Raw genomic sequence first — 26,637 nt, forward strand, 5'->3', positions numbered from 1 at the left:
ATATAGTGTGGGATGGCCCCTACAGAAATCCATCATCAGTTTTTTCTACTTATTAGAAATAATGTTTCTATAGGCATTTGAAGTGGAGAAATGTGTATTTCTCCAAAACGCTACAGTAAAATAAGTCCATATATGGTGTGCATATAGTGTGGGATGGCCCCCACAGAAATCCATCATCAGTTTTTTCTACTTATTAGAAATAATGTTTCTATAGGCATTTGAAGTGGAGAAATGTGTATTTCTCCAAAACGCTACAGTAAAATAAGTCCATATATGGTGTGCATATAGTGTGGGATGGCCCCTATAGAAACCCACCATCAGTTTTTTCTACTTATTAGAAAAAATGTTTCTATAGGCATTTAAGTGGAAAAATGTGTATTTCTCCAAAAGTACAGTAAAATAAATCCATATATGGTGTGCATATAGTGTGGGATGGCCCCTACAGAAATCCACATCAGTTTTTTCTACTTATTAGAAAAAAATGTTTCTATAGGCATTTGAAGTGAAAAATGTGTATTTCTCCAAAACGCTACAGTAAAATAAATCCATATATGGTGTGCATATAGTGTGGGATGCCCCTACAGAAATCCACCATCAGTTTTTTCTACTTATTAGAAATATGTTTCTATAGGCATTTGAAAGTGGAGAAATGTGTATTTCTCCAAAACGCTTAGCAGTAAAATAAGTCCATATATGGTGTGCATATAGTGTGGGATGGCCCCTACAGAAATCCATCATCATTTTTTCTACTTATTAGAAATAATGTTTCTATAGGCATTTGAAGTGGAGAAATGTGTATTTCTCCAAAACGTACAGTAAAATAAATCCATATATGGGTGTGCATATAGTGTGGGATGGCCCCTACAGAAACCCTCCTAAGTTTTTTCTACTTATTAGAAATAATGTTTCTATAGTAATTTGAAGTGGAAATGATGTATTTCTCCAAAAGCACAGTAAAATAATCCATATATGGTGTGCATATAGTGTGGGGATGGCCCCTATAGAAACCCACCATCAGTTTTTTTCTACTTATTAGAAATATAGTTTCTATAGCAATTGAAGTGGGAAAATGTGTATTTCTCCAAAATGTACAGTAAAATAAAGTCCATATATGGTGTGCATATAGTGTGGGATGGCCCTACAGAAATCCGACATCAGTTTTTTCTACTTATTAGAAATAATGTTTCTATAGGCATTTGAAGTGGAAAATGTGTATTTCTCCAAAACGCTACAGTAAAATAAGTCCATATATGGTGTGCATATAGTGTGGGATGGCCCCCACAGAAATCCATCATCAGTTTTTTCTACTTATTAGAAATAATGTTTCTATAGGCATTTGAAGTGGAGAATGTGTATTTCTCCAAAATGCTACATAAAATAAGTCCATATATGGTGTGCATATAGTGTGGGATGGCCCCTACAGAAATCCATCCATCAGTTTTTTCTACTTATTAGAAAAATGTTTCTATAGCTTTCAAAGTTGAAAAATGTGATTTCTCCAAAACGCTACAGTAAAATAATCCATATATGGTGTGCATAAGTGTGGGATGGCCCCTACAGAAATCCATCATCGTTTTTTCTACTTATTAGAAATAGTGTTTCTATAGGCATTTGAGTGGAAAAAGTGTATTTCTCCAAAACGCTACAGTAAAATAATTCCATATATGGTGTGCATATAGTTGTGGGATGGCCCCTACAGAAACCACATCAGTTTTTTCTACTTATTAGAAATAATGTTTCTATAGGCATTTGAAGTGGAAAAATGTGTATTTCTCCAAAACTGCTTCAGTAAAATAAATCCATATATGGTGTGCATATAGTGTGGGATGTCCCCTACAGAAATCCATCATCAGTTTTTTCTACTTATTAGAAAAAATGTTCTATAGGCATTTAAGTTGAAAAATTGTATTTCTCCAAAATACTACAGTAAAATAAATCCATATATGGTGTGCATATAGTGTGGGATGGCCCCTACAGAACCACCATCAGTTTTTTCTACTTTATTAGAAATAATGTTCTATAGGCATTTGAAGTGGAAAAATGTGTATTTCTCCAAAACGCTACAGTAAAATAAGTCCATATATGGTGTGCATATAGTGTGGGATGGCCCCTACAGAAATCCCACCATCAGTTTTTTCTACTTATTAGAAATAATGTTTCTATAGGCATTTGAAGTGAGAAAAAATGTGTATTTCTCCAAAACGCTACAGTAGAAATAAGTCCATATAGTGGTGTGCATATAGTGTAGTGATGCCCCTACAGAAATCCCACCCATCAGTTTTTTCTACTTATTAGAAATAATGTTTCTATAGGCATTTAAAAGTGGAAAATGTGTATTTCTCCAAAACGCTACAGTAAAATAAGTCCATATATGGTGTGCATATAGTGTGGGATGGCCCCTACAGAAATCCATCATCAGTTTTTTCTACTTATTAGAAATAAAGTTTCTATAGGCATTTGAAGTGGAAAAATGTGTATTTCTCCAAAATGCTACAGTAAAATAAGTCCATATATGGTGTGCATATAGTGTGGGATGGCCCCTATAGAAACCCACCATCAGTTTTTTCTACTTATGAGAAATAATGTTTGTATAGTCAATTATATTGGAATAATATTTTTCAAACAAAATGCTTTCAAAAAACATACTGTAATTAAATCTGTTCAAATCCATGGGTACTGTAATTGCAAACTGCATAAACAGTTTTATTTGCAGGACAAAGGTCTAGAAGGCATTAAAATAATACATATTTAAGATACAGACAGAGACATTGGTTTCACAATATAACGTTACAGCAATCATAATGCAAACATTCGGAGAAAAAAACCTGCATAAATTACGACAAAAACGAGATATTCTAAACGTAAAACAAGAAATATGTTATTGACAAGAGACGCGGATCATCTACATTTAAATAAAGCTTTACAAGCGGTGTTTCCGTAATGTACCGTAAACCACTCAATAAGCGCGCATCTGAACCTAAACGGCGGCTGGCTTGACCGTGTATTTTCAAACCGCGGCTGGCTTGACCGCAGTAAAAAAAACCTGGAAATGTTCTGTAAGCTGGAGAAACAGAAATATAACGTAAAATATTTTATCTTCCCTGTAAAATTAAAGGATACAAGGATATAATTACAAGTAGGGCTGCACGATAATTTATCGCCATACCACTAAATCCTATTGTAATCGAGCTGGCTGCGATATGCAATGTGTCGATGTTTTTTTAATGCGTAGCTTATCCGTGAAGCACGTCTCTGGGATCAGTAGGAAATGCTGCTCGATCTAAAAGCAGTGTGAGTTTGAGTCGCTTATAATGTGCATTTGAAAAAGCAACACCCGTCAAACATGATCATTATAAATATACTTTATTATCATAAAAATACCTGATGAGGCTTGAGTAACAGTGATAAAAACATGTCCATAGGCATTTCCTAGATTCTAGAACGTGTTATGGTCTTCTTCTGCAGTGCGTATTTGGAGTTTCCGCAGGAGAGCACCCTCTGGCTTTCGGATGCAACAGCATTTTCCCGTACTTCACTCAAAAGCTGTGCATAAATCACGTGATATTTATCGTCGGTTTATCGTGACAGCCCTACTTACAAGGATATTATTTTTTCTGTAATTTTACCGTTTTTGACGGTATTTCAAAAATAAACAGTACAAAATAGAAGTCTTGTTAAAAAAAATGAAATTTTCTGGCAGTTGGAGCACCAGAAATTAGGGATGCACCGAAACAAAAATTCTTGGCCAAAGCCGAACATGATGTGACACTTGGCCGAAGGCCGAATAATACCGAACACCGAACATGGTTTTTTGCATTTCTTCTATTTATTAAGCTATTTTTTCACTATTGCACAAACTGAATAGTCAAAATGTGCTTTTTATAATTTGTCTTGCTTTTCAATAAAATATAATACAACTTAATATAAAATTGAGCAAAACAGTAAATTCAAACAAAAAATTGAGCCCTCTCCCTTCATGAATAGCCTATATTAATTAGGCCTATAACTGACTGCTAAAAGAATGTAATGTAAGTTACTCTGTACCCCTACAACAAAACAGTTCATTAAAAACTGTCCTTCCACATTAGGTCTATAAAATACAAATACGAATAAACTAAAACTGTTGGATTATTATAGGCTACATTGCAAAATGATTTGAGAAAAAAAAACATCCAATGCAAGCAATTCTGACTGATGCAGACTGACAACCATTTCAGTTCACGTCTCTCCTCCAAACTCCACCCACAAAAGCTGACTGTTCTCTCAGAAGGTGCACTCGTGGCCAGGATGCACAGAACATACTTTGACAAGTTGTTTAGTACAGGGAACTGTGTGCACGTGACCACTGTATGATGTCAAAGGATGTTGCGAGCGGCGGGGCTACTGTCAGACAGCCCGCTTCCGTCTGAAGAAAGTTACCGACTGGTAAAGACACTTTCACACTTTCATTCGGAAATTTACTTCCGTGCGGCAAGTCCCGTGCTGTGTCTTTCTCTGACACTTTAAAATGCTCCACACACACGCTACGCACACGCACGCACACACACACACACACACACACGCACTGCCAAAATGTTTGCGGCAGTAATAAAGCGCACGCGTTTCTCTCTCTCTCTCTCTCTCTCTCTGTGCTGGTTGCTGCTTGATCGTATCACGAGTCATGTTCGGTAAAATTTATTCGGCCATTTCACACATTCGGCCATTTCAAACAATTTTGGTGGCCGAACATTCGGTGCATCCCTAACAGAAATGAACTGTAAAAGAACGGTTTTTCCCAGTAAATGACACTGTAATTTTGACGTTATTTTACTGTATTTCAAAAATACACAAAAATCTGTCAAATTAAAGGATAAAGGATATACTTACAAGGATATTCTTTTTTCTGTAATTTTACTGTTTATCACAGTATGTCAAAAATAAACTGTAAAAAAATAGTCTTGTTAAAAAAACCTGAAATTTTCTGGCAGTTGGAGCGCCAGAAATAAACTGTAAAAGAACAGTTTTTCCCAGTAAATGACACAATTTTTCTCCCCGTTTTTCTTGTAAATGTGCTGTCTTTTTCTGTAATTTTGAAAATATTTCAAAAATACACAAAAATCTGTAAAATTCCTTAATATTACGTGGAAAATATGTACAAATAACAGATAATTCTGTAAAATTATGTTTTAAGTGTTGCGCATATGCAGTACTGCTGGTTTGTAGTGGTTATAATCCTATTTTCTCTCATGTGGTTTGCAATTACAAATTTTTAAGAACATTTCACAACATACTTTTTTGGACACACAGTGAAGGACAAAATAACCTAATTTACAGCCCCTGCGTCATATGCTTTTCTGTGCAGGGCTCTAGACTAACTTTTTGCACTGGTTGCACTGGTGCGCCTAACTTTTTTTCTTAGGTGCACCAGCACAAAAGTTAGGTGCACCCAAATTTTCGACCGCATCGCATTTAACACAGTTTTACCAGTTCACTTTTTTTTAAATCGCTGTCCATATAGGCAAAATTGACTTGTAAATGATTAACTAACAATCTGGTCAACATAAAGTTCTTTATTTGAAGCACATTTCTACAAGAAAGGTAACTTACTGAAGTGTTGGTGCTTAAAGTGCTTCACTGAACTGAAACTTAAACTTAAAACATCTCAAGATAAATGGACCAGGGTTTGACATAACCTGGGAGGTTGATGGCTCCGTGTCAGAGCATTGCTTATGCTTTTCGGACCTATCAGGCCTTAACTTAACATTCTTCACAAAAAAGTTGTCAATCGTTCTTTTCATCTTCTCTCATCATCCACGGCTACATCCACTCTGTTTAACTGACGGGCCTATAGGCTCCTCACCTCTCTGTCTGACTGCAGCACACACATTTTCACACGTACACACCAGAGGTTGCGCTAGACTTTTTTATTGTCCGTCATTTTGACTGACAGGCTCGTAAAAAATCCGTAATAATCTATTATTACCCGTCACTATGGTGCAAGGTGGCGTTAGGTGGTAATTAGTATGTCGTGACGTCATCACGCTGTACTTGTGTCTCAGAACTTGTTGTATTTTAATACAACTGAATGCCCAATAAAGCCATTGTTTTGTTTATATTCATTTATATATTTAATGTTTTAATGTTTATGTTCATATGTGATTCGATCTTGGAAAACCCAACACATGGTGCAAATTTATATATTACAGTTTTTGATACCATATTCAAGCCCTTTCCAAATCAGTTTTTATTTTGCTTATACCTTGTGTATGTAACAAAAGTTATGGCTGAGGTCGGCTGAAGCGCTATGATTTTCAGGAACGGAATTTGGAGGAAAACGGGTTTAAAGTTAAGTGATGAAAATAAAAGCACAACAGTCCAGTATCACAAGTAAAAGTCACTTCAGAGTAGTAAAAAACTTACTCTAATATCAATTTAATAAAAAAACATTTCCCAGTGTTGAAGTCTATAAAAATACTGTACAAAACCGTTTGAATAAAATGAAAGTAAGGAAAATGGTGCTGGGCACACTTAAAGAACGAGAGCTCTGCCATTATCACTACACAAGGAAACTAACAAACATTACGGACCAGTGTTAATTTCGTTGACGAAAACTGTGACGAAAAGTATTCGTTAACGACATGTTTTCACTGACGAAAACGAGACGATAACTAAATAAAAATGAATGCATGATAACGAAAACTGTAATAAAAATATACTGACATTTTCGTCAACTAATAAAAACGAGAAGAAAATATTCTTGTCCCACCTGGCGGACATCAGTTTGCGCGCATGTTCTTATCTCATATAAACGGTAGAGAGAAGTCTCTGGGAGAAGGGGAAGCACACACATGTATTCTGTCTCCACGCGGTTTACAAGGCGTCTTAATTTCCTTCACGATCGCCAGTAAAACGCCGCAAACTTGAAGCGCAACTGAGAAGAGTCACCCCGAAACACATTACAAAGGAAGCACAAACGTTTTTATATGCCTGTGTTAACTTAACACGAGCTGCTGCATAACGTGAAATGCAACAATGTCAGCAAAAAGAAACCAGCGCTGTCCTCTACTGATTATAGAAGTGATGAAGTGAGTCAAACTGTACATTCGAACCAATTATGTAACATGTTTGCATGATTAAAGATATGTATTACAATTTATATAATATGTCTTTTTGAAAGCTATTTCTCATTCATTGCTGTCTCAAGCAAAGACAGTGCAGCTCTTTCTTAAAGAGGCATGCCATGAGCCAATAGCCTTTGAGTGTGAGCCCTGTCAGAGCGTTTCATTGGTTGAATGAACTGAATGAATACGCCCTACTTAACGAGTCAATGGAGTCAAATGGGATTGAATGAACTGGAACATGTCGTTCATGGTCTAATATTCTGTGTCCCAACAATGCAAATCTAGTTACTGAACTTTTCTGAAAAATAAAGGTAATGACCTGGTTTAATTTCATTCTAAGGTGAAGTAAATTGTCAAAACAGTTGAATCTTTGTATGGAACATTTAATTACACCAAGTAAATGATTTAAACCATTTAGATTTTAGTAGACTAAATATAATGTATATTTATTCGACTAAAATGTTTTTCATATTTCGTCGACTAAAACTAGACTAAAAATAAAATGATGGGGTTGACTAAAATGTGACTAAAACTAAATAGCATTTTCGTCAAAAGACTATCAAAATGTGCTGTCAAAATTAACACTGTTACGGACAACAACTAATAAGCAGTGAAGCAAGTTTTACGTTGTTTATCATGTGCATAGTGTCTGGACTTTTGATCATCCCTTAGGGATGGGCACGAGTACTCGATTACTCGAGTACTCGAACGCGACAGCGACGATCGATAGTGAAAACGATGATCGATTGGGGGTTTAAATACAGTTTTTAATTATTTTCTTTCTTTCTGATTGGTTATGCTGGCATTTCGGGTTGTGCCCAGAAATTTGATTGTTGCGTTGCGAGAGTTTGCGGTCCAGAGTCAAGTCCGGAGCACAGAAGGGCATATTGAAAGCGCACAGCGATGCTTGGTTTCACTTTGATAAACCTGACGAAAATACAGTCTAGTGCAAAATGTACGGCGCCAAGCAGCATACAAAACATACAAATCTACTACAAGTTTGATCCGTTATCATCTTACACTCTGTCTAACGTTACACCGCACGCGAGCGGCGCGATGCAACATGGCGAAAGCAAAAAGAAACTGGACGTTTGTTGCGTCTCTTTGCGCTGCCATCCAGTGTGCACAGAATTTCTGTTTGTTGTATTCGCTCCGCTCGCGGGCAGGGCGAGCATTTTCAATCCATTCCCATGGAAGCTGAGCTCGCGTTGCGCTCGCGGAGCAAAGCGAGTATTCCTCTTCTCCGTGAGCGCCACGTGAACGTGCGCTGAAGTTCATAAGAAATTGAATGGATTAAAAACGCTCACCCTGCTCCGCACCAGTATATTTGGAGACAAAATGTCAGGTGAGACCACTACTATCAGACAGACTTGTCAGACGAGCATAAGAGACTTTACCGTCAGACACTGACAGACAGAAATGTGACAGGGCAGAGATGACGTTTCATCTAACGCTGATATTTCTTTTAAATGTTTACTTTGTTTTCAAAAACATTGATTGTTAGATTATTAAAAATTCACTGTGTCGATTTAATTATTTACTCAATCTTATAGTTTTATTAACATAAATTTTCGTATCAGTGTTGTAATTAAAATATTTTCATTGTCACCATGGTATGGGGGACACGCCCCGCCCCCTCTAATGCCCCGCCCCCAATTAATCGAGTACTCGTTTTTCAAACCTGTCCAGTACTCGAAATGAAATATGATCAGAAATGCCCATCCCTATCATCCCTTGTATGTTTTGCGATCGGATAACTCCCGGTGCTGCAGACGGGGAGCTCTGTCATCTCACGAAAACATTGTATAAAAAACTTTGCATGCCGTAGTTTACACAGGACTGGCGGGAAATGTGCATTGCTACTCCTTCATTCTTCATGTTATGTGGTTTACTTTGATAGGTGAATTGTCTTTCCCGCGTCCCAGCGCGACATCCGACGGGTTTTCCCAGATCGCATCACATATGTCTAGTCAGTAACAATGACAGGTGAAAACACGCACGTCCGTTCGCGAGCATATCACGCTCTAATGAAGGGAAACGGGGAGTTACAAATCGCCCTCATTGTAATCCGTCAAAATGATGGATGGACGGACGGCCTTCAGATTTAAAAAAAAATATGACAGAGAATTTTCATTTACCGCGACCTCTGGTACACACACGTACAGGAAAATCTGGACCACGGCCAATCAGAGGAGGGTCCGCCCTTCACTATCTCTGACTGGTTTAGACCACAATATGGGCCTAATGTGTGTCTGTTGTTGAATCACAGGAAGACTTTCAGAGTTGCGGAGACTTTTTTTCTCCCTCGAACGACTGGTCGCACCTGTGTGATGATGATGCTAATGTTAATAATGTTAATGATGTTAACTTGGAAACTTGGCTGAAACATTTCACAGCAGGGCTCTAGAGTGCGACCTTATTTTTCAATGGTGCGAAAAAAATCTGAGGTCGCACTCTAGAGCCCTGCTGTGAAATGTTTCAGCCAAGTTTCCAAGTTAGCATCATTAATGATACGATTATGTCTGACATCATAACAGATGTTTAATGGCAGGACAGTAACAGTACAGTTTAAAACACTTGCAGGCTGATATTCTGTGAAGACGACACATTTTCCGACAAAAAGAAACCATTGTGTGACATACTTAAGATCATGTCAATAGAAACATGCTTCAAAGAAAAGTGTGTACACAACAAGAAAATCTCATTTAATCGAAGTATTTGCAAATCTGGTGTCCCTAAGAAACACACAATTAAGTCTTTAGAAAAGTAAAAGTTCAGTAGTTCGACAACAAAAGCCATAATCCATTATATGCTTCTGCATACGTTTGGGCTAAAGTGTTTTCTTTAACATGAAAGGCTATACATCTTCTTGCCCACACAGCAACAGAAAACGCAAAGCAGAAGACAAAGCAAAGGAGGAGATTTAGTCCTATTAGTCATATAGAAATACAACATAAACACAACAAAAACCACACCAAACTGCAGAGTCTACACAGCTGCCCCGGCTCTATTTATGTTTTGAGAACTTTTTCGTGGAGAATGTCTGGTTATGATTTTATGATAATTATTAACGCATTATTAACAAACAGGTGACGATCAATGTATGCCCATTTGTAAAAAGTTTCATAATATGTATAGCTCTTTAAAATACTTGATACACTGCCTTACAGTATATAATATTATGACAAAAGCTATAATTTACAAAAAAAGTAGCCGGCAAGATTCCACGTTTTAAAACCACATATATTATATTTGATATCACCTTTCATTTTGAATTATGCCAGGGACACTACTTGTGTGGCACATGGATTTGCTGCCTACATAGAGCTGGCCCAAGGCCACCAGCGACAACACCTTATAAGTTTAATGAAGATAAAGTTAAGCGACATATGCTGTGTTTTCGGTGGGTGTATATATGCTTGGAGCATGTCTTTTAACTAACCACAACTTCATCAGACCACAGCAGTCTGGCTTTTGAAGACTTGTCTCAATGAGAAGATGAGTCATTTAAACCCGAGCAAACACAGATCAACAGCTGTTTAAGATGTTTCTTTATGTAACACCTGCTCCAGAGACAAACTTGTATGAGACGACTTGTCTCAGTGTAAACAATGGCGACTAGATCTAAAGACCTTCAGGTTCACTTGTTAGAAAGCAAATGACACAGCAGCAGTGAGTCATGTGCAGTCAGTGTAACAGAGAAACCACAAGAATCTAAACAGGATTACAGTTGTTATTAATTCCTTAACGACTGAAAGGTTTGGTCACTTTTTACTTTTATGTCAAAGCGAATTTAATGCGAGTCTAAAACACTTAAAGGAGTAGTTCACTTTCAAAGTAATTTTTCATAATTTACTCACCCCTGTGTCATCCAAGATGTTTATGTATTGTTTCTTTAAACATTAAGGTTTTTTTCTCCATATAGTGGACTTCAATGGACTCCAAATGGTTGAAGGTCAAAATTACAGTTTCAGTGCAGCTTCAAAGGGCTTTAAACAATACCAGACTATGAATAAGGGTTTTGTCTAGCGAAACGATCGATATGTTTTTAAAGGGATTTTTCTACTTTTACACAAATGTAATATAAATCATAGGAGTTCACAGAATGTGTCTGTGAAGTTTCAGCTCAAAATACACCAGAGATCTTTTATTATACCATGCTCTAGTTGCCCAGTTTTGCATGCGAGGAGAAACGCGCTGTTTTGGTGTGTGTCTCTTTAAATGCAAATGAGCTGCTAGTCTCCACCCCCTTTTCAGCAGAAAACACAGCCAGGGCTGTGAGCCTTTGCTTCCAACGACAAAATAAGAAAGAAGGGTCACATAAAGTGAATGAGAATCAAGGTCTCGTCTTTAAACACCAAACACATTGTTTTCTATAAGGAACAAACTCCTAACAAAGGTGTCACGTTTTCTATATGCGAAAACACATATGACAAACCGATCGCGTATTTACAAACCATCCACACTGCTTTCTACATGTGAAAGTAGCCTACCACAGAAAGAAGGGTCACAAAGCGAATGAGAAACTACTGTGTCTCATCTTTGAACACCAAACACATTGTTTTCTATAAGCACACCTGTTTCCCCCTCGGCCATTCGCAAAGGCGCTCCGGTTCCTGTTGGTCCGGTCACGACCACTTTCGGGAGTGAGACCCGTGATCGCGTCACGGGGTTTCACGGGTGAAATAACAAAACGGGAGGGTGGCGGGAACTCATGTTACCATGATAAACCCGTCGCATGTTTACAAACCATACACACTGCTTTCTATAAGTGAAGGAACTCAAGACAAACATACCGCGTATTCTCTAAGTGAAAGTAACGTTACACAGGACAATCCCGTCGAGTGTTTACAAGCCACACACATTGCTTTCTATGAATGAACGGACAAACGTGTCAGTGATATTTTATCTACTTTTAAGTTGCCACAGGTCACTGATGTCTTACTTAAAAAATCCCGGTACTTACAATGTCTTTATCTGCAGCTTTGCCTCGTTCAGTGTGGGGGATTTCCATTGAAAACAAAATAAATCCATTACTCTCTCCTCTCCTGTGAGGCTGGGAACCGTGTTCTGTGTTGGTCTGTGCACCCAATGACAGAACAGTTTGCATGTTTGGCACAAACTTTCGCCATGGCGTTAGAACCGATACACTCCTGTCACCTGCGAAAAACAAAATTGCGCGCCGTGGGTGTAAACCAGCAGATTAAAGGTCGGTGCTATTACAATGAGATCCCTCGCCTACGTCACGCAGGGAGCGTAATCTGAAGCTCTGATTTTGTCCACATGCTTTCAGAGAAAGGCGTAACAAACCAAAGTTACTATGTTGTACTTTTTCACGTTTTCTGGGTTAGTAGATGAACCAGGGAACCGATTATAGCACCTAAACACAGAAAAAGTCGTATTTTCGTGAAATCTCCCATGTAATGTATTAGACTAAAACCGTAATGACATAACTATGCATGAATATTGAATTAATGAATTAATGTATGCTAATTGCAACCCGTGATATTATTGTAAATTCTTTTTAACCTGTTGATAACATATCTTAAAGGAGTCATCGGATGAAAATCCAAATTTTTCTGTGTTTAAGTGCTATAATCGGGTCCCCGGTGCATCTAGCAACCCAGAAAACGTGAAAAACAAGATCCCAGTAAGTTTGTTTTGATGAGCCTTTCCCTGCAAGCATGTGAGAAATCGAGCCGTTCAGATTTCGCTCCTGTTGTGACGTAAAAGCAGGATCTTCTTATAATAATACCGCCCCTTAATCTACACAAATCCACCCACGGCGCTGCCGCCGTTGTTGTTTTCACAAGCGACAGCGGTGTACATGACGCCATGGCTAAAGTTCGTGGACAACATGCAATGTAGTCGTTGCACAGAGTCCAAAACTAGGAAGAGGCAGGAGTGGATTTATTTTATTTTTAGTGGAAATCCCCCAGAAACCATCAGTAAAAACCTGCTTGTTTTTGCGAATCACTTTTATTTTAGCTTCAAAGTTGTTCCTCAAGAGGGATCGAGACCAACTGAACGAGACAAAACTGCAGATGTAAGTAATATTTATCAACAGTCTGAATTGACGTACATGTACCGTATAGAAGGATAACGTTAGCATATGATAGCGAAGGGAGCTAAGTCAGTCATGGGTTAAATAGAACATTCAAAGCCAGTTTTTAACTTACTCTATATGTATATGTTATTTGGCAAATGGGCACTTGGGAGTTTAGCTGTATGTATGTTAATACATTATGTGCGTTAATATGTTCAGCTGCGGCAAGCTGTTTGTTTTGCTAATAAACAGAAGCGAACACTGCGGTTAGTTTCGTTTTAAACATCTCAAATCATTTGTCCTTAGGCTGAAATATATGTCACAGCATACTAGTTATGCTCTCACGTTGTGTGTGTAACGTTATAACTTGTCAACGACATGCCCTAAAATCCACGTAATTTCGCTGAGATCTGCAGGTGCGCATCCGTGGATTTTAGGCAAGCATACACGCACAACGTGAACGTTTGCTGTGACAGATTTTTTAGTCTCCGGACGAATGATTTGAGACGTTTAAAAACGAAACAACCGTAGAGGAGTTCAGGAAACATAATTTAGTTAAACCATTGCCATGGCAGTACTACACGTGTGTTGTGTTGACTCGCCGGACGAAAGGGAGGTGGGGTGCGCTGTAACTCATTATCAGTTAAAGAGACATGCACAAAAAAGGGTTGCTGTGAGCATAGCTGTTTTTGACGAGGCAAAAAGTGTTTTGTTTACACAGCCATTGAGTGTTTTTAAGCAAAATATGTTCCAGACATTTCATGAAGATCCTAATAAATCATACCAACTTGTTGAAAGTGCTCGTACGATGAGTCCTTTAAGTATGTTTAGCTCATCTGTAAGACTTGCAACAACACCATGTGTGTTTCTATGTGTTTGTGTCTGTGTATGCATTTGTTTTTTTTCCCTTAGCTTCCCAATTTCACATTACTTTTGAGGTTTATCTTACTTTCTGTGTGTTCAACTTATGTTGTTTTTCTTTGTTTTGGTTTTCTTGCACAGCTGCTTTGATGCAATGCAAATTGTATAAAGATAAAACTGAACTGAAACAAAGTAAGTTTGCGGAAGTATTGCCACTCGGCGGCCATGTTTGCAATGCCTCTGGACAGTTATTAACGTCATAGCAAGTCAACAGTCCTATCACTTTGAATGGTGGAAGGCAGATATTTCTAAAATAGCTCGCAAAAATCACAATTAAATAGCATTTTCCCAAGCAATGATTAAACCTGATATGGACTGTAACATAACTTTGGTTTGCTACGCTTAAATTGCGTTAAAAATCTCCTTTTTCGAGGTCGCTTCAGCTATTGCGCATGCGCACAGGCTGGCAAGCGCCTCACATAAGCCCCGCCGAGAGAATTGTCAGCCTTTATCGATTGACGATTGGATCTTTCTACTGGAAGGTGGGGCTTTCTTGGCTAGAGCGGCCATATGCAGTGTTGCATTCCTCTCCATTCATTGTAATGGCAATGGCATGGGCAGTCAGGTAGCAGCACCAAAAACTATTTTAGCTTTGGTTGAGCCAAATTAAAATGTTTCAGATCGCAGTACGGTTTGCAATTCTGAAAGTGACAGAGTCAAACCAAAGCAATGTGTAGATTGATTTATTCAAGTATTTTAACAAGTAAACATAAATGTGACACTGTATGTTTTCATTATAAAAACAAGCAAATAAACAAAATATGTAATAATTTATTTAAGAGCCCATAAAAGCCAAAGGTATAAAATGACCTTCATTTAGTCAAGAATTATGTTTGTTTCATTTATGTGTTCATCTGTTGCTTCCCTCTCATCTCCATGGCAACCTGAAGCTCACTCTCCTGCAACCACTGATCTATATAAATGACTGGATTGCTCATGACGTCATTACACTGAAGCTACAGCACCTCAATGTTGGTATGCCCAAACGTTCTATTAAATGAATAGGGAGTTATCACATATTAATGATAAAACAGTAACTTACCAGTCCCTGTTTTTATATCTAAAATCTCACAGTACATTCTTACAATGCAAATGTCTTAATCATGTTAATGGTTAATTATTTAAAGTAGAGAATTTTCCCGTCTTACTACATATAGATTGAGTTACGTTCATTTTCATTAGCAGACTAACGAGACACCTCAACATGACAACAAATGTGCTTAATATCAAATTTAAATACAGATAAATGCAGGCTGTATGAAGCTTTATTTCTGAACATTTACACATGTGCCATTACAACAGTGTGTATACACACTCACCTACATTGATTTCTACACGTCGCTATTCTACCCAAAATAAACCAGACCTGCAAACTGGGAAGAGGTGAAAAAGGTGACAGCCATACGGGGGGGGGGGGGATTGGTGAGTAGGTTTTATTGTCATTTTCTTCAGGCTTTTGGCCTGCATAAGTTTTTTTAAGTGCACCACATGACAGCTATCTAGCAGCAGCTAATCGCATGACAATATTTTTGAAAAATATGGATTATGGTCGAATATGAGATTTTCATAAAAAATAATTAAATTGAACCTCGTCTCGCGATCCCAATGCTACAGGTCGTAATTAAACATCTAAAATGATCTTCATTTGTAAACGTTTTCTGAGAGGTGCATCTTCCTAACGCCATTTTCTCTTTGACAGACATTTTGCGTTCGTCCCTTTCAGCAATGCTTTTCACGGGCGCAAACATGACATTTAGAACGCGTGATTCTGGTTGGCCCAAGGACCAAAAAAAGACGATGCTGTTATTTTGATTCTGGTTGGCCCAAGGACCAAAAAAAGACAATGCTGTTATTTTGATTCTGGTTGGCCCAAGGACCAAAAAAGACGATGATGTAGCTGTTATCTTGATTCTGGTTGGCCCAAGGACCAAAAAAGACGATGTTAGCTGTTATCTTGATTCTGGTTGGCCAAACGAATCCAGGTGCTGGACCAAAGATGCTCGAGAGTAGATGCCTAAGACCAAAGAAAAACTTCACATAAATGACCTATTTTTGATTCAAAATTGCGAATTTCGCCAAAGAGCAACTAGTTTGCAGGTATGATAAACATAAACATTGGAAAAAACATCAGAAGTAACAATTCATTTAAACACACATGTGAACTAAAAACTTATTGCATGCCTAATAAGCTGGAAAACGGGTTATATTAGATCGTCATTTTTACTAAGTCAATGGTGTCTCTGTCAGTTGGGCATACCAAGATGGCGGCGCGATCGCTTCCGGTGGCTTCACCTCCTGCCATTGGTTTAGCGTTCTAGGTGCAATCCAGTCATTTATATAGATCAGTGCCTGCAACAAACAGGAAATTCAAATGGTTCGCCGTATGGCAGTGTGCCCAAAACCTAAAGGTAACACCACAGACTGTGACCTCGTCTGTAATTACAAAACCTCGCTCACTGCCGACACTTAAAAGGCTTCATGACAGGTGTAATTACCCTCATTCCTGCCCTGAAAAATCCAGTGAAAGAAATCTCTGCTTTTAATGTGATAATTGGTGTGAGATGGTGGGGGAAAAGAACACGGGACATTATTTGAGACACCACTACCACCATTAAAAATCTTAATGAGAGACCCAAATGAAGAAAATAATTACAGATAAGACGGCCACCCGGCAGATCACCAGCCATATAACAAGTCACATTCACATCAGGATGCTGGTGGAGTTATTTTCGCTCATGTATTGATTGATTTATTTTTTATATGCCAATGGCTGGTTTAATAACATGGAGGATTTGGAGGATGTGACTGTCCGCGTAACCTCTGCAGCTCTCGGCGGTGGCGTCCCCCGAGGGGATGACGGGGGCTCTAATTGGTTTGCATTTTCTCTGCCGTTTCTGGCAGTAATGCATGCAGCCCGACTAACACCCCAGCAAGCCTGCACTTATTCACTCATCAATGGCCTGCTTATCCTGTTATGAGCTGCCATCGGCCGGGGGAGAGTGTGTGTGTGTTTGTGAGATTTGGAGTGGTAAGTGGTGTGTTGTGGCACTCATTTGGGGAAAGTAATAGGAGGTGGATTGTGTGTGTTTGTGTGTGTGTGTTGAGGAGGACAGGAAAGGCTACAGATGACCCACAGCAGCTAATTTCAAACACAATACATGGTTTTTGTTGCTGATTCAATGTTATGACTAAGAATCCATTGGCTGTACACATATTATGTTTATGATTCATTTTCATGAAAGATGATTTCGCTGTTATCTCTAGCAACTATAATTGCTGGCAAACAATAATGTCACTGTTACATCAGTTTCTAGAAGGACACAATGATTCATCCACACAAAGCTTTAGTTGGTCACATTACAACAATCATAGAAACACAATAAAAGTCTGTTCACACCAAAAACAGTAACTATAAAGATAACTGGAATGAAAAATACTGTGAAGAAGCATCCACACTGATGGGTAATAAAGTTATGTTTACTCTAAGATCACGAGCTGCCGTTTTATGTTTTAACTGTGCCACCATTTTTTATATTGGAATGCATTTTGATTGGCTGTCAGTGTTTCATTCAAATAAAATTGCCCTGACAGTGATCCACACGGAAAACCAGAGACAGCACAGATTTTCCGAACATCATAACGTCATTCGCAAAAATCCCACACGTCTCCCGCTCCTTGTGTGTCTGTTTAATAAATATTTTGACTAATCTGATTATGTTTTCAGTTATCAATAAGATTATTGTACTCCCGCCTCTGTTTAACACATTTCACTCTGATTAAATTCATTCTGCACATTTCCTCTCAAAATCAGTCTGGAAAACAGTCCAAAGACTCCATCTGGGGCTGGTCATTGCCAAACCAAACAGCTGTAAAACAAAACATTTGTCATGGTCTATAACAATGCGATATTTGAGTGGCTCTCCTGTCTCTCAAACGTACCAAGTCTAAATTCTTCAATGCATCTTAAAAAAATATTTTCCCTGTTCTATTATCCGATAACAAGGGAGCTTCTCCACTCTTCCCAAGACAGTCACAGAAAGATGAATGTCCTAAAAACAAACAAAAGCGGCACTTCCGATATCCAATAACATCTTTGTTTTCCAATGGGTACAGTAACCTCAATATGCCCAAACCTTCACTTGTGGCCCAGTGCACATATTTCACTGTTACTCTAAAGTCAAACAACAAGATTCATGTTATTAATCTACTGTAGAAAGTGAAAAGCCTTATCAGATCCACTTCATCTATTTTTCCTACTGAAAAGTGTTCATTAAAGGGGTCATATGACACGGCTAAAACGATTTGTGGGGGTGTGGTTACACGAGGCGTTTCAGGCAGGTCTGGGTGAGCATTCGCTTTTAGATAGAATGCATCTTTTGTTCCGACACTTTCATTTTTGCAATTTTACGTGTCTAATACATGCATGGGCAATTTATAACACACCAAAGACACAGAAAAACATGTATTCGCACCATATGACCCCTTTGACACACAAAAAGAAAATGTTCATTACAGAACATTTGCGAATGCAAGGAGAACATCACACAAGTCTAACACAACAAAATGATACAAAAACAGATTCAAGCTCAAATAAGAGTAAATAAAGTCAACATCCACGACTATTAATTTATTCATGTCTATACACACAGTAAAATCGCCAGTGTTAAAAAGGTCAAATTAACACTCACAGTGTATATATAATCCACACTCTCAAAGTGTGGATTATATAAACACTGTGAGAGTTAATTTGACCCTTTTTAACACTGGCGATTTTGCTATGAATAGAAGTGAATTGGTGCCGGCGCTGTGCAGTTACCAACTTTCTTCAAAATATCTTCTTTTGAGTTCTGCGTCATACAGGTTTGGAATGACACGATGGTGAATAAATGATGCCAGTTTTCATTTTTGAGTGAACTATGCCTTTGAATTAAAAATTAAATGTCATAAGAAATAAATAAAAAATTGAAACATTTGTGATGAAGGTAAATAGGTTTGTAACGTGTGCGTGCATGTATGAGAGAGAGAGAACACATTCAACGCAAGACACGTTCTTTGAAGGCAAGAAAACCATCCAAGTTGAGAATGGCAGGACAGTGTTTACATGACGACCAGATTTCAACATCTTTTCATGTAAATGTTCCTTTACCAAGTTTTTATCCAATAAAATGTTATCCAATAAAATGCTCATTACATTTGACCAGGACATTTTTTTTATCTACTTATCTGAAATGACTTATCGTTCTCGAAAACATTATAAAAATAAAATCTGTACAAATTCCCTGAACATAAACCTTGATTAATAAAGCCCTACACAATCACTCAAGCAAATCTAATAGGTCATTAATTAATTACCAAATGAATTAATTCAGCACTCATAAATTCTGATGTGAAAAGACAGATTACAGATCCAATTAAAAACTCTTCAGAATAAAGCCAGCTGGTCCTGTGTGGCTTTAATTAAAATGCAAACCGAAAACGCGGTGAGCCTAAATGAAGGTGCGTCTGTTAAACAGAGACGAGAGACTCTATGGTACACATTTCTGATGGGTCTGTTAAAATCAGCAGGTGGCCGAATTCAACTAACACTAATCAGAGAAGTGCAGAAGATCAAGCATCTCCTTCCAGTCGTCTGCAGGAGAATAAAAGCTAAACCAGAGGTCAAATATCATAGCTGGTAAAATGTTTCAGTCGCAGATTACTAACAATGAGCCTAAGACATGAATTTTGTGCATAATGTAATGGTAGAGCATCACGCTGGAATATAAACCGCTGACAATCCTACTTGGTATTTGGTCATTTATAAAATAACATAAATGTTTGGCAGCACCAAAATCTATTGAGAAAAGTAAATAAGTAAAAAACAAACAAAAAATTGAATCTTGTATGAGCCACAAAGGCAACTTTTAACCAGTGACAAAGATGTTTAATTCTGCTAAATTCATTTCTCTTTTTAAATGGGGCATTTTAGCATCTTAAATATTTAGAAAAGTGAAAACAGATTTTTATCCAAGAAATGAATAATAAAACATACATCAGCCATTGGAGAGAGAGAGAGAGAGAGAGAGAGAGAGAGAGAAAAACAACCCCAACAAAACCATTGCAGGTATTAATGAACATATTTCAAGCTGTTGTCTCTCGTATCTTTCTCTCAGAGGAGTGTGTGTGTGCTTGAAAGCGAGCGAGCAAACTGTGTGCTGGAACTCATGCTGTGCCACACAAGTTGAGACAGAGACTTCAGTGACACCCGACATCTGTGTGTGTGTGCGCGCATCTGCGGGTGTGTGGTTAAGCATGAACAAGAACTGGCCTTTCCACGGCTTATCTTCTCTTTATTGCGGTCAGCAGCGAAGTACAAAGACTTAGTCACCCGACTTTATAGGTGGAGCGTCCCGGGCCGTGCGGAGCACCCGTCTGCGGGGGGCCCGGGCAGACCCTCCGCCTTACACAAAGCATTGTAAGGGTTGCTCAATAGTCTTTTCACTTTGATTGATGGGCCTTGTTTGCTGCCATCTGGCCGCGGATAGATCACATAAATCATTGCCCCGAAACGCAGGGGCTGGAAGCGGTGGGCTCCTGCATTTATTATGCATCTGTACACAATATAAGCCCCCTTCAGTGCCCATTCACGGCACCGTGCGCCCAGTGTGCCACAAGCCACAAACACACGCGCACAACGCGGCCGTGTTCACAACTGACTTCACACCCACACGATAATCATACAGAGAAACCTTGCGGCCTCTTCGGACCCAGCAGAAGGTGAATTAGAGGGGAGGATGTTTACCCAAGCTGTGCCACACACGCCCACCCCAAAACGAAGTGTGCGGGTCTCACACACTCAAGATAACAGCTCGGGTGTCTCGAATATTAAAAGTAGACACGCTTTTATCAGAACACAAAATTTGAAAATAAGACCCCAGAAAAATCACACATACTCCTCTGATTGTTGAAATTGTGTATAAGTGAGATACACAAAGACAGGAAGCATTAACATTAACACCAACAAAAGAGATGGGTCATTTCTGTCTCCCTGAACCCCCCAGCCCCCCCCTCCTCTGAATGGCTGTAATTATGGCTTTTTGAGGCTAGTGTAATTACTTTATTCAGAGCGCAGGATATAGGCATAGCTAAGAGAGCAATTTATTCAGCGTGGCAGAGGACACGTCTGTGCATTATTGCCGAGATGAGTTATCCCTGCTGCTGCCAAACGCTGCTGGCCCGAGCCTTGAGCACCCTGGACCTACACCCTGCGATAAAGTGATAATTGCTCTCTCCATCCATCATGCCTTTCTTTTGACTTGTTGTGATTGGCTCAGCTAAGCCGCCCACCTGGACGGGTTTAATCGGGATCTCTTGTGTTTCGTGAAGAAATGAGAATGAGTTGTACAGTTGAGCAGACAAGATGGGTCATTAGCCAATGTTAGAATAATCTAGAAAAATGTTGAGCGTGTTTGTCCCAGCTATTTTAATAAATCATCGCCATTCAGCTTCTTGGGAAGCTCAGCAAAAATATGCCAACATTTTAAAGGACCAATGTGTAATTTTTTTGGAGGATCTATTGACAGAGATGCAATGTAATACACATAACTATGTGTTCAGAGGTGTGTAAAGACCTTACATAATGAAGCGTGATGTTTTTATTACTTTAGTAAGGTGCCCTTACATGGGTAAGGATATAGTTTTGAACACTAATTGTTTTTGTACTCATTTTTGATTATTTATTGATTTTGTGCAAATTGTTTATTCTTTTCAAGTAAAAATAATTTAATGTAAAAAAAATTCTTTAAGTAGAGTATCACACTAATCTTAGCAACATGCTACAATCATACTCTATTGGAATCAACTGTATGTTGACTATCTAACTTGGGGAACACTTTTTATGTGACATACATTGCATATGTTGAGTGTTTTAAATAAGCCACTTGTGAGATTAATTTACAGTTATGATGATGCTGATGGAGGCAGCAGACAGCAATGCTGAAGTTGTGACATTTCCCCACAATACCCACATGCCACAGCCTTTCCACTACAGAATGTGCAGCACCTACAGTAATACATCATCACTGAAATCTGAATGCAAGGTGGAAAAAGATTCAGGGGGAGAAACAGGAATACAAAAACAACCTTGGCACAGTGTGAAACATGTTGAATCAACAGAAGTGAAGGACCTCTGCTGCCAAGAAGAATAATCCTCACTTTAACACACAACAATATAAATAGAGTTTACACTTAAGAAACAAAAGAGGCAAACAAATAAAAATAATTGGTTAATCCAATATAACGGTGACTAAAGTGTTCAGTAAAGCTAAAAGGAAACTCTTAATCAGTGGTCACCAACCCTGCTCCTGGAGATCAACCGTCCTGAAGATTTCAGCTCTAACCCCAATCAAACACACCTGAACTATCTAATCAAGGTGTTCAGGTCTGCTTGATAATTACAGACAGGTGTGCTGAAGCAGGGTTGGAGCTGCAGTCTGCAGGACGGTCGATCTCCAGGAACAGGGTTGGTGACCACTGCTCTAAATCAACTCTCAAGCTTGGTTTAAAACCACAGTCTTGCTATTTGTTACCTAACGCTTAACCTAAAGGCTTACTTAGACGTGACTGGCTCTCCATAAGCAGCAACTCTGCATGTCATGCAAAGTGCTTGAAGGTCTAGCCTTGACAATTGATTTCAACATGTCTCTCGACTCCATTCACCATCCTCAATGAATTTTTCAATTTGTTGCAGTGCATTCTGGGAATGACTTCTCCAAGAAATGGAATCATTTACTATATATATACGCTGCCTTGGGTTAAACCCTCAAGTGGAGTTAATTACAACTGCACTAATCTGCTGTTAGTGGACAAATTTGGGCACTTTGTTAGTCCATTTATACTTTATATAGATATTTTTCTTTTTAATAAATTTAAAATCTTTCAAGTTATGCATTTACTTGTTATTTTTTACCTCAATTACTCAATTACTCAATTATTAAAATGAGCAGTTTTCATGTTTTTCACCCAAAATTCACACGAAAACATGATTTTCATTAAAAGCTTCATTACACTAATTAAAACAGTAAAACATTTTTTAAATAAATGACGTTTCGTTTTTTGTGACATCTGATGGACTTAAAGTAGCAATTACATGAATTATCAATGTAAATATAAAATAAGCATTTTTAATGTTATTTTTACCTAAAATTCATTTAAAAAGATTTCATAAAAAATTGTTCCACTAATTAAAACAATGAAAACATCTGATTAAAGACATCTGATTTAATCAAAATGGCAATTACATGTCATTTCAATGGCAGTACACTTGTTGCATAGGCTAAAATCTATAAACCAACGTTGTAACAAACTTAACGTCTTAAGTTCTAGATTTTCATAAAAGTAAAAATAAAATTTAAAAATCACTTATTTGCAGCAACAAACATCAAATTTCAAGTAAGACATCCAGGGTCTCTGCCAGAGTTGTTATAGTTTTGATTTTAGTTTTATTAATATTTTAAATTAGATTTTATTTTTAGATCTTTAGCTTTTATGTTAATTTTAGTTCATGTTTTAGCAATTTTGGTATATATGCTTTTTTCATTTTATAATTGATTCGTTTATTTTTATAATTATGTTGCTATATAATAATAATTAATTTATATTTTAGTTTTTTGTTTATTATTATAATTTTAGTGCTTTAAACTTATTTCAGTTTATTTTTGAGGCAACATTTCAAATTTTCCTTTAGTTAAGTTTTTCCAATATCTTTTAGGTCAATATTATATTTGATTTCAATGAACAGAGAAGTTTTCAAAGTTTGAGATTTAGTAAACTAAAATAACCTTGGTCTCTGCTACAGTAAACCTCTTTGCCATTGTGCTGCTACCAAATTACTTGAAAATTTTACTTTGGCTATGTTTTATCTGGAAGAATCATTAAATCTTGCAGTGGGATTTCAATCTCTCTTTGAAGTGTGTGTGTGTTCTGCAAAGTGGCTCATTGGCACTTTTTTATTGCTCAGTAATTGTCTCATTCGTTTTTTTGTTTATGAATGTGTGAGTAGCTGTTATTGTTTGACAAAATAATAAAAAAGCACTCTGTTATAGGCTCTTTCAGTTCTTTGTTTGTGGATGTGTGTGTTTTGCGTGCGCGTGGTTGTGTGCGTTTGTGTGAATGTTGATCACATTGAGGTTGTATAGGCTCACCCTTTCATGTATGTGTATGAACGATCTGCATTGTGTTGGATTTATTGGTGGTTATTGAACAAATTAAAAAAAAGCTCTGTATTTTAGTATTTTCCCATTCCTTTCCTATGCTCATTAAGGAGTTTTTTATTTTCACCAACTGAACATTGTTGAATGAAGTCCAACTTTTTTCGGTATGCTTAGGTGGCAAACATAGGAAATGTGGCCGAGTTTTGTACCGATCAGATTAAGAGAAAGAAAGTTATTTAAGAAAACTAAATCATTTTGCCCACATTTGTCCCCAACATCACTTTAACAAATACAAGGTCTATAATAAAATCCTACCTTTAGAAACAGCTACCATGTCGGATGCATGCCAATGATTCCTTAATATGCTGTCTTAGTAGGCAGCATACCAGTTTTTCAAGGTATGTTGATATCTACAATTGAACAGGATTTGCAAACGCAGACCGAACTGCAGCAAGTGGTTTGCTTCTTTAAAACACGCAACACACTGACATTTCAGAACGACAGACCGCAAAACTCAGATATACACATACGCATAAATGCACTGCTGTGCGCTTGTGTTAGGCTTGTGCGGTGCCAAACGGGCCGCGCCAAAACCTGGTGGCTGGTTTTCACTCTGTGTCTGCTTGTGTGGCAGCTGAACGGGCCGAGCTGAAAGGGGAGTTAAAAGCCCTGCCAAACAATCAAAGTGAAACACACACACACACACACGCGCGCACGCACACACACACACACGCACACTTACACGGGACACGTCTCCTTATTTAGACTCACTCCCTACTGGCACGTCACAGATAGGTAAATGGAGTATCTGCAGTGTTTTGGCATCGGAGCCACACACATAAGCACACACAGAGCCAGCTGGCAGTCAGAGGACAGGGCTTTAAGATCCTGAGTGAGTGCCCGCTAGTGTCGAACACACTCAATGAATATTGCCATGAAGAGGCAAAGTGCCAGATAGAGACCATGCTAGAGCTAAAGTGTGTGGCCTGAAGCAGACAAGCGAGACACGCAATCCTGTCTTAAGTAAAATAACAACAACCAAATAACAATGTGAAGATTTGTACCAAAACCTAGTGAGCTTAAAGTCCCTGTGAACCGGAAGTTGTGATCGTTTTTACTCGTATTCTGACACATTTCCGAGTGAAAAGGAATTTCAAAGGAGAAAATGAGTAGGAGTGGCTTGCGTTTTTCACTGCAAATTGATTGGATGGGTAAAAACAGCTGTTGCAGTGATTTTGAAATGAAGCTGGCAGCAGACTGACAGCTGAAGGTGAGGAGTTAACGGATGCTCCGGCCAAGCCGTCTAGTTTACGTCATTTGAGATGGATCGTCATTTCAGGGCGGAAGTGCATTTTCAGATTTTAACTGAAGATTATGAGGGTACATGAATTTTAAAAAGAAAATGACCCACATTGATAAGCTATTTACTATATACTACATAAAAAATAAGAATTGTCATTTTTAATTTCACTGGGACTTTAAAAAGCAACATGACTACATAGTGTAAAGGCATTTCAAAAGGTATGAAGCAAAATCATGTTGCACTTTAGGATACATTGATCATTTCCACTGTGTGCTTAAATATCCCTTTATTCCACAGTAAAAGACAATGCTAAAATCTAACTGCCCACTACAGCAATATATTTCAATACTTCATACAAAGTGACTTATTAAATAAAAAAGACCATTCACATGTTTCTCCTAAGGCTGATTTTGAGGCTCAGTTTTTTGTGGTTTCATAAACAAAACTACTTATTAATAATTTGTATATATTTCAGTCTAACTCTAATAGACATACACGTTTGATATGTGAATTGTGTTTATCAGATGGTTTCCTCTAGGCACGCTTCAGGAAACATGTAGCCAATAATGACCACAGGCAAATAGCAAACAGTCTGTGTAATTACTACGGCAACGGATGACCACAGGAACCGGGGGCGGAGTTACATTATGCAGACTAGTCAGATCTGAGGCCAATTGGCTTTATTACATGCAAATTTCTATCAAAAGTAACACAGGCCTCAAATGTGCACGCACTAAAATTCATGAGGAATGGATGAAATATACAGAGCAAACGCAAACACCGATGGTCCATCACCTGCCAATAACATCAAATTACACTAATTCTCATATTTACGAGTTGTCGGCTGGCAAGGGGATTGAATTTGTTACTGTTTGAAATTGATTTTAACCACCTTTACTCACTAATTTTAATAAAAGGAGAAATATAATAAAATGTTATCCCTTACTTTTCCCTTATGGCCAATACGTTTTATATACGTTTTGTATGGTTTACTTGTCTTGTATTGTCAAGAACAGAAATACATTATAAAAGTGCATAATATATAACTAAAATTATATAGATACACAGATTTGAAGT

The 26,637-nt window shown here is 38.0% G+C and overlaps 1 protein-coding gene across 2 annotated transcripts in view; it reads right to left on the reverse strand.

Moving 5' to 3' along the window:
* Window positions 1–26,637, reverse strand: part of cdkal1 (CDK5 regulatory subunit associated protein 1-like 1) — a 419,123-nt gene that overhangs the window by 64,383 nt on the left and 328,103 nt on the right. The window contains exons 13-14 of one of the 2 annotated variants that reach the window (XM_057341127.1): window positions 16,325–16,416; window positions 14,746–16,081 (exon numbers count right to left, since the gene is read on the reverse strand). The exons of the other annotated variant lie outside the window; for it this stretch is intronic. Of the exons in view, the coding sequence (XP_057197110.1) occupies window positions 15,871–16,081; window positions 16,325–16,416 (303 nt within the window). The 3' untranslated portion in view covers window positions 14,746–15,870. Of the gene's footprint in view, window positions 1–14,745; window positions 16,082–16,324; window positions 16,417–26,637 lie in introns of those variants that run through there. 2 annotated transcript variants of the gene reach the window in all.

Source organism: Triplophysa rosa, linkage group LG8 (assembly GCF_024868665.1).
Source record: "Triplophysa rosa linkage group LG8, Trosa_1v2, whole genome shotgun sequence".
In the NCBI taxonomy this organism is placed as follows: Eukaryota; Metazoa; Chordata; class Actinopteri; order Cypriniformes; family Nemacheilidae; genus Triplophysa; species Triplophysa rosa.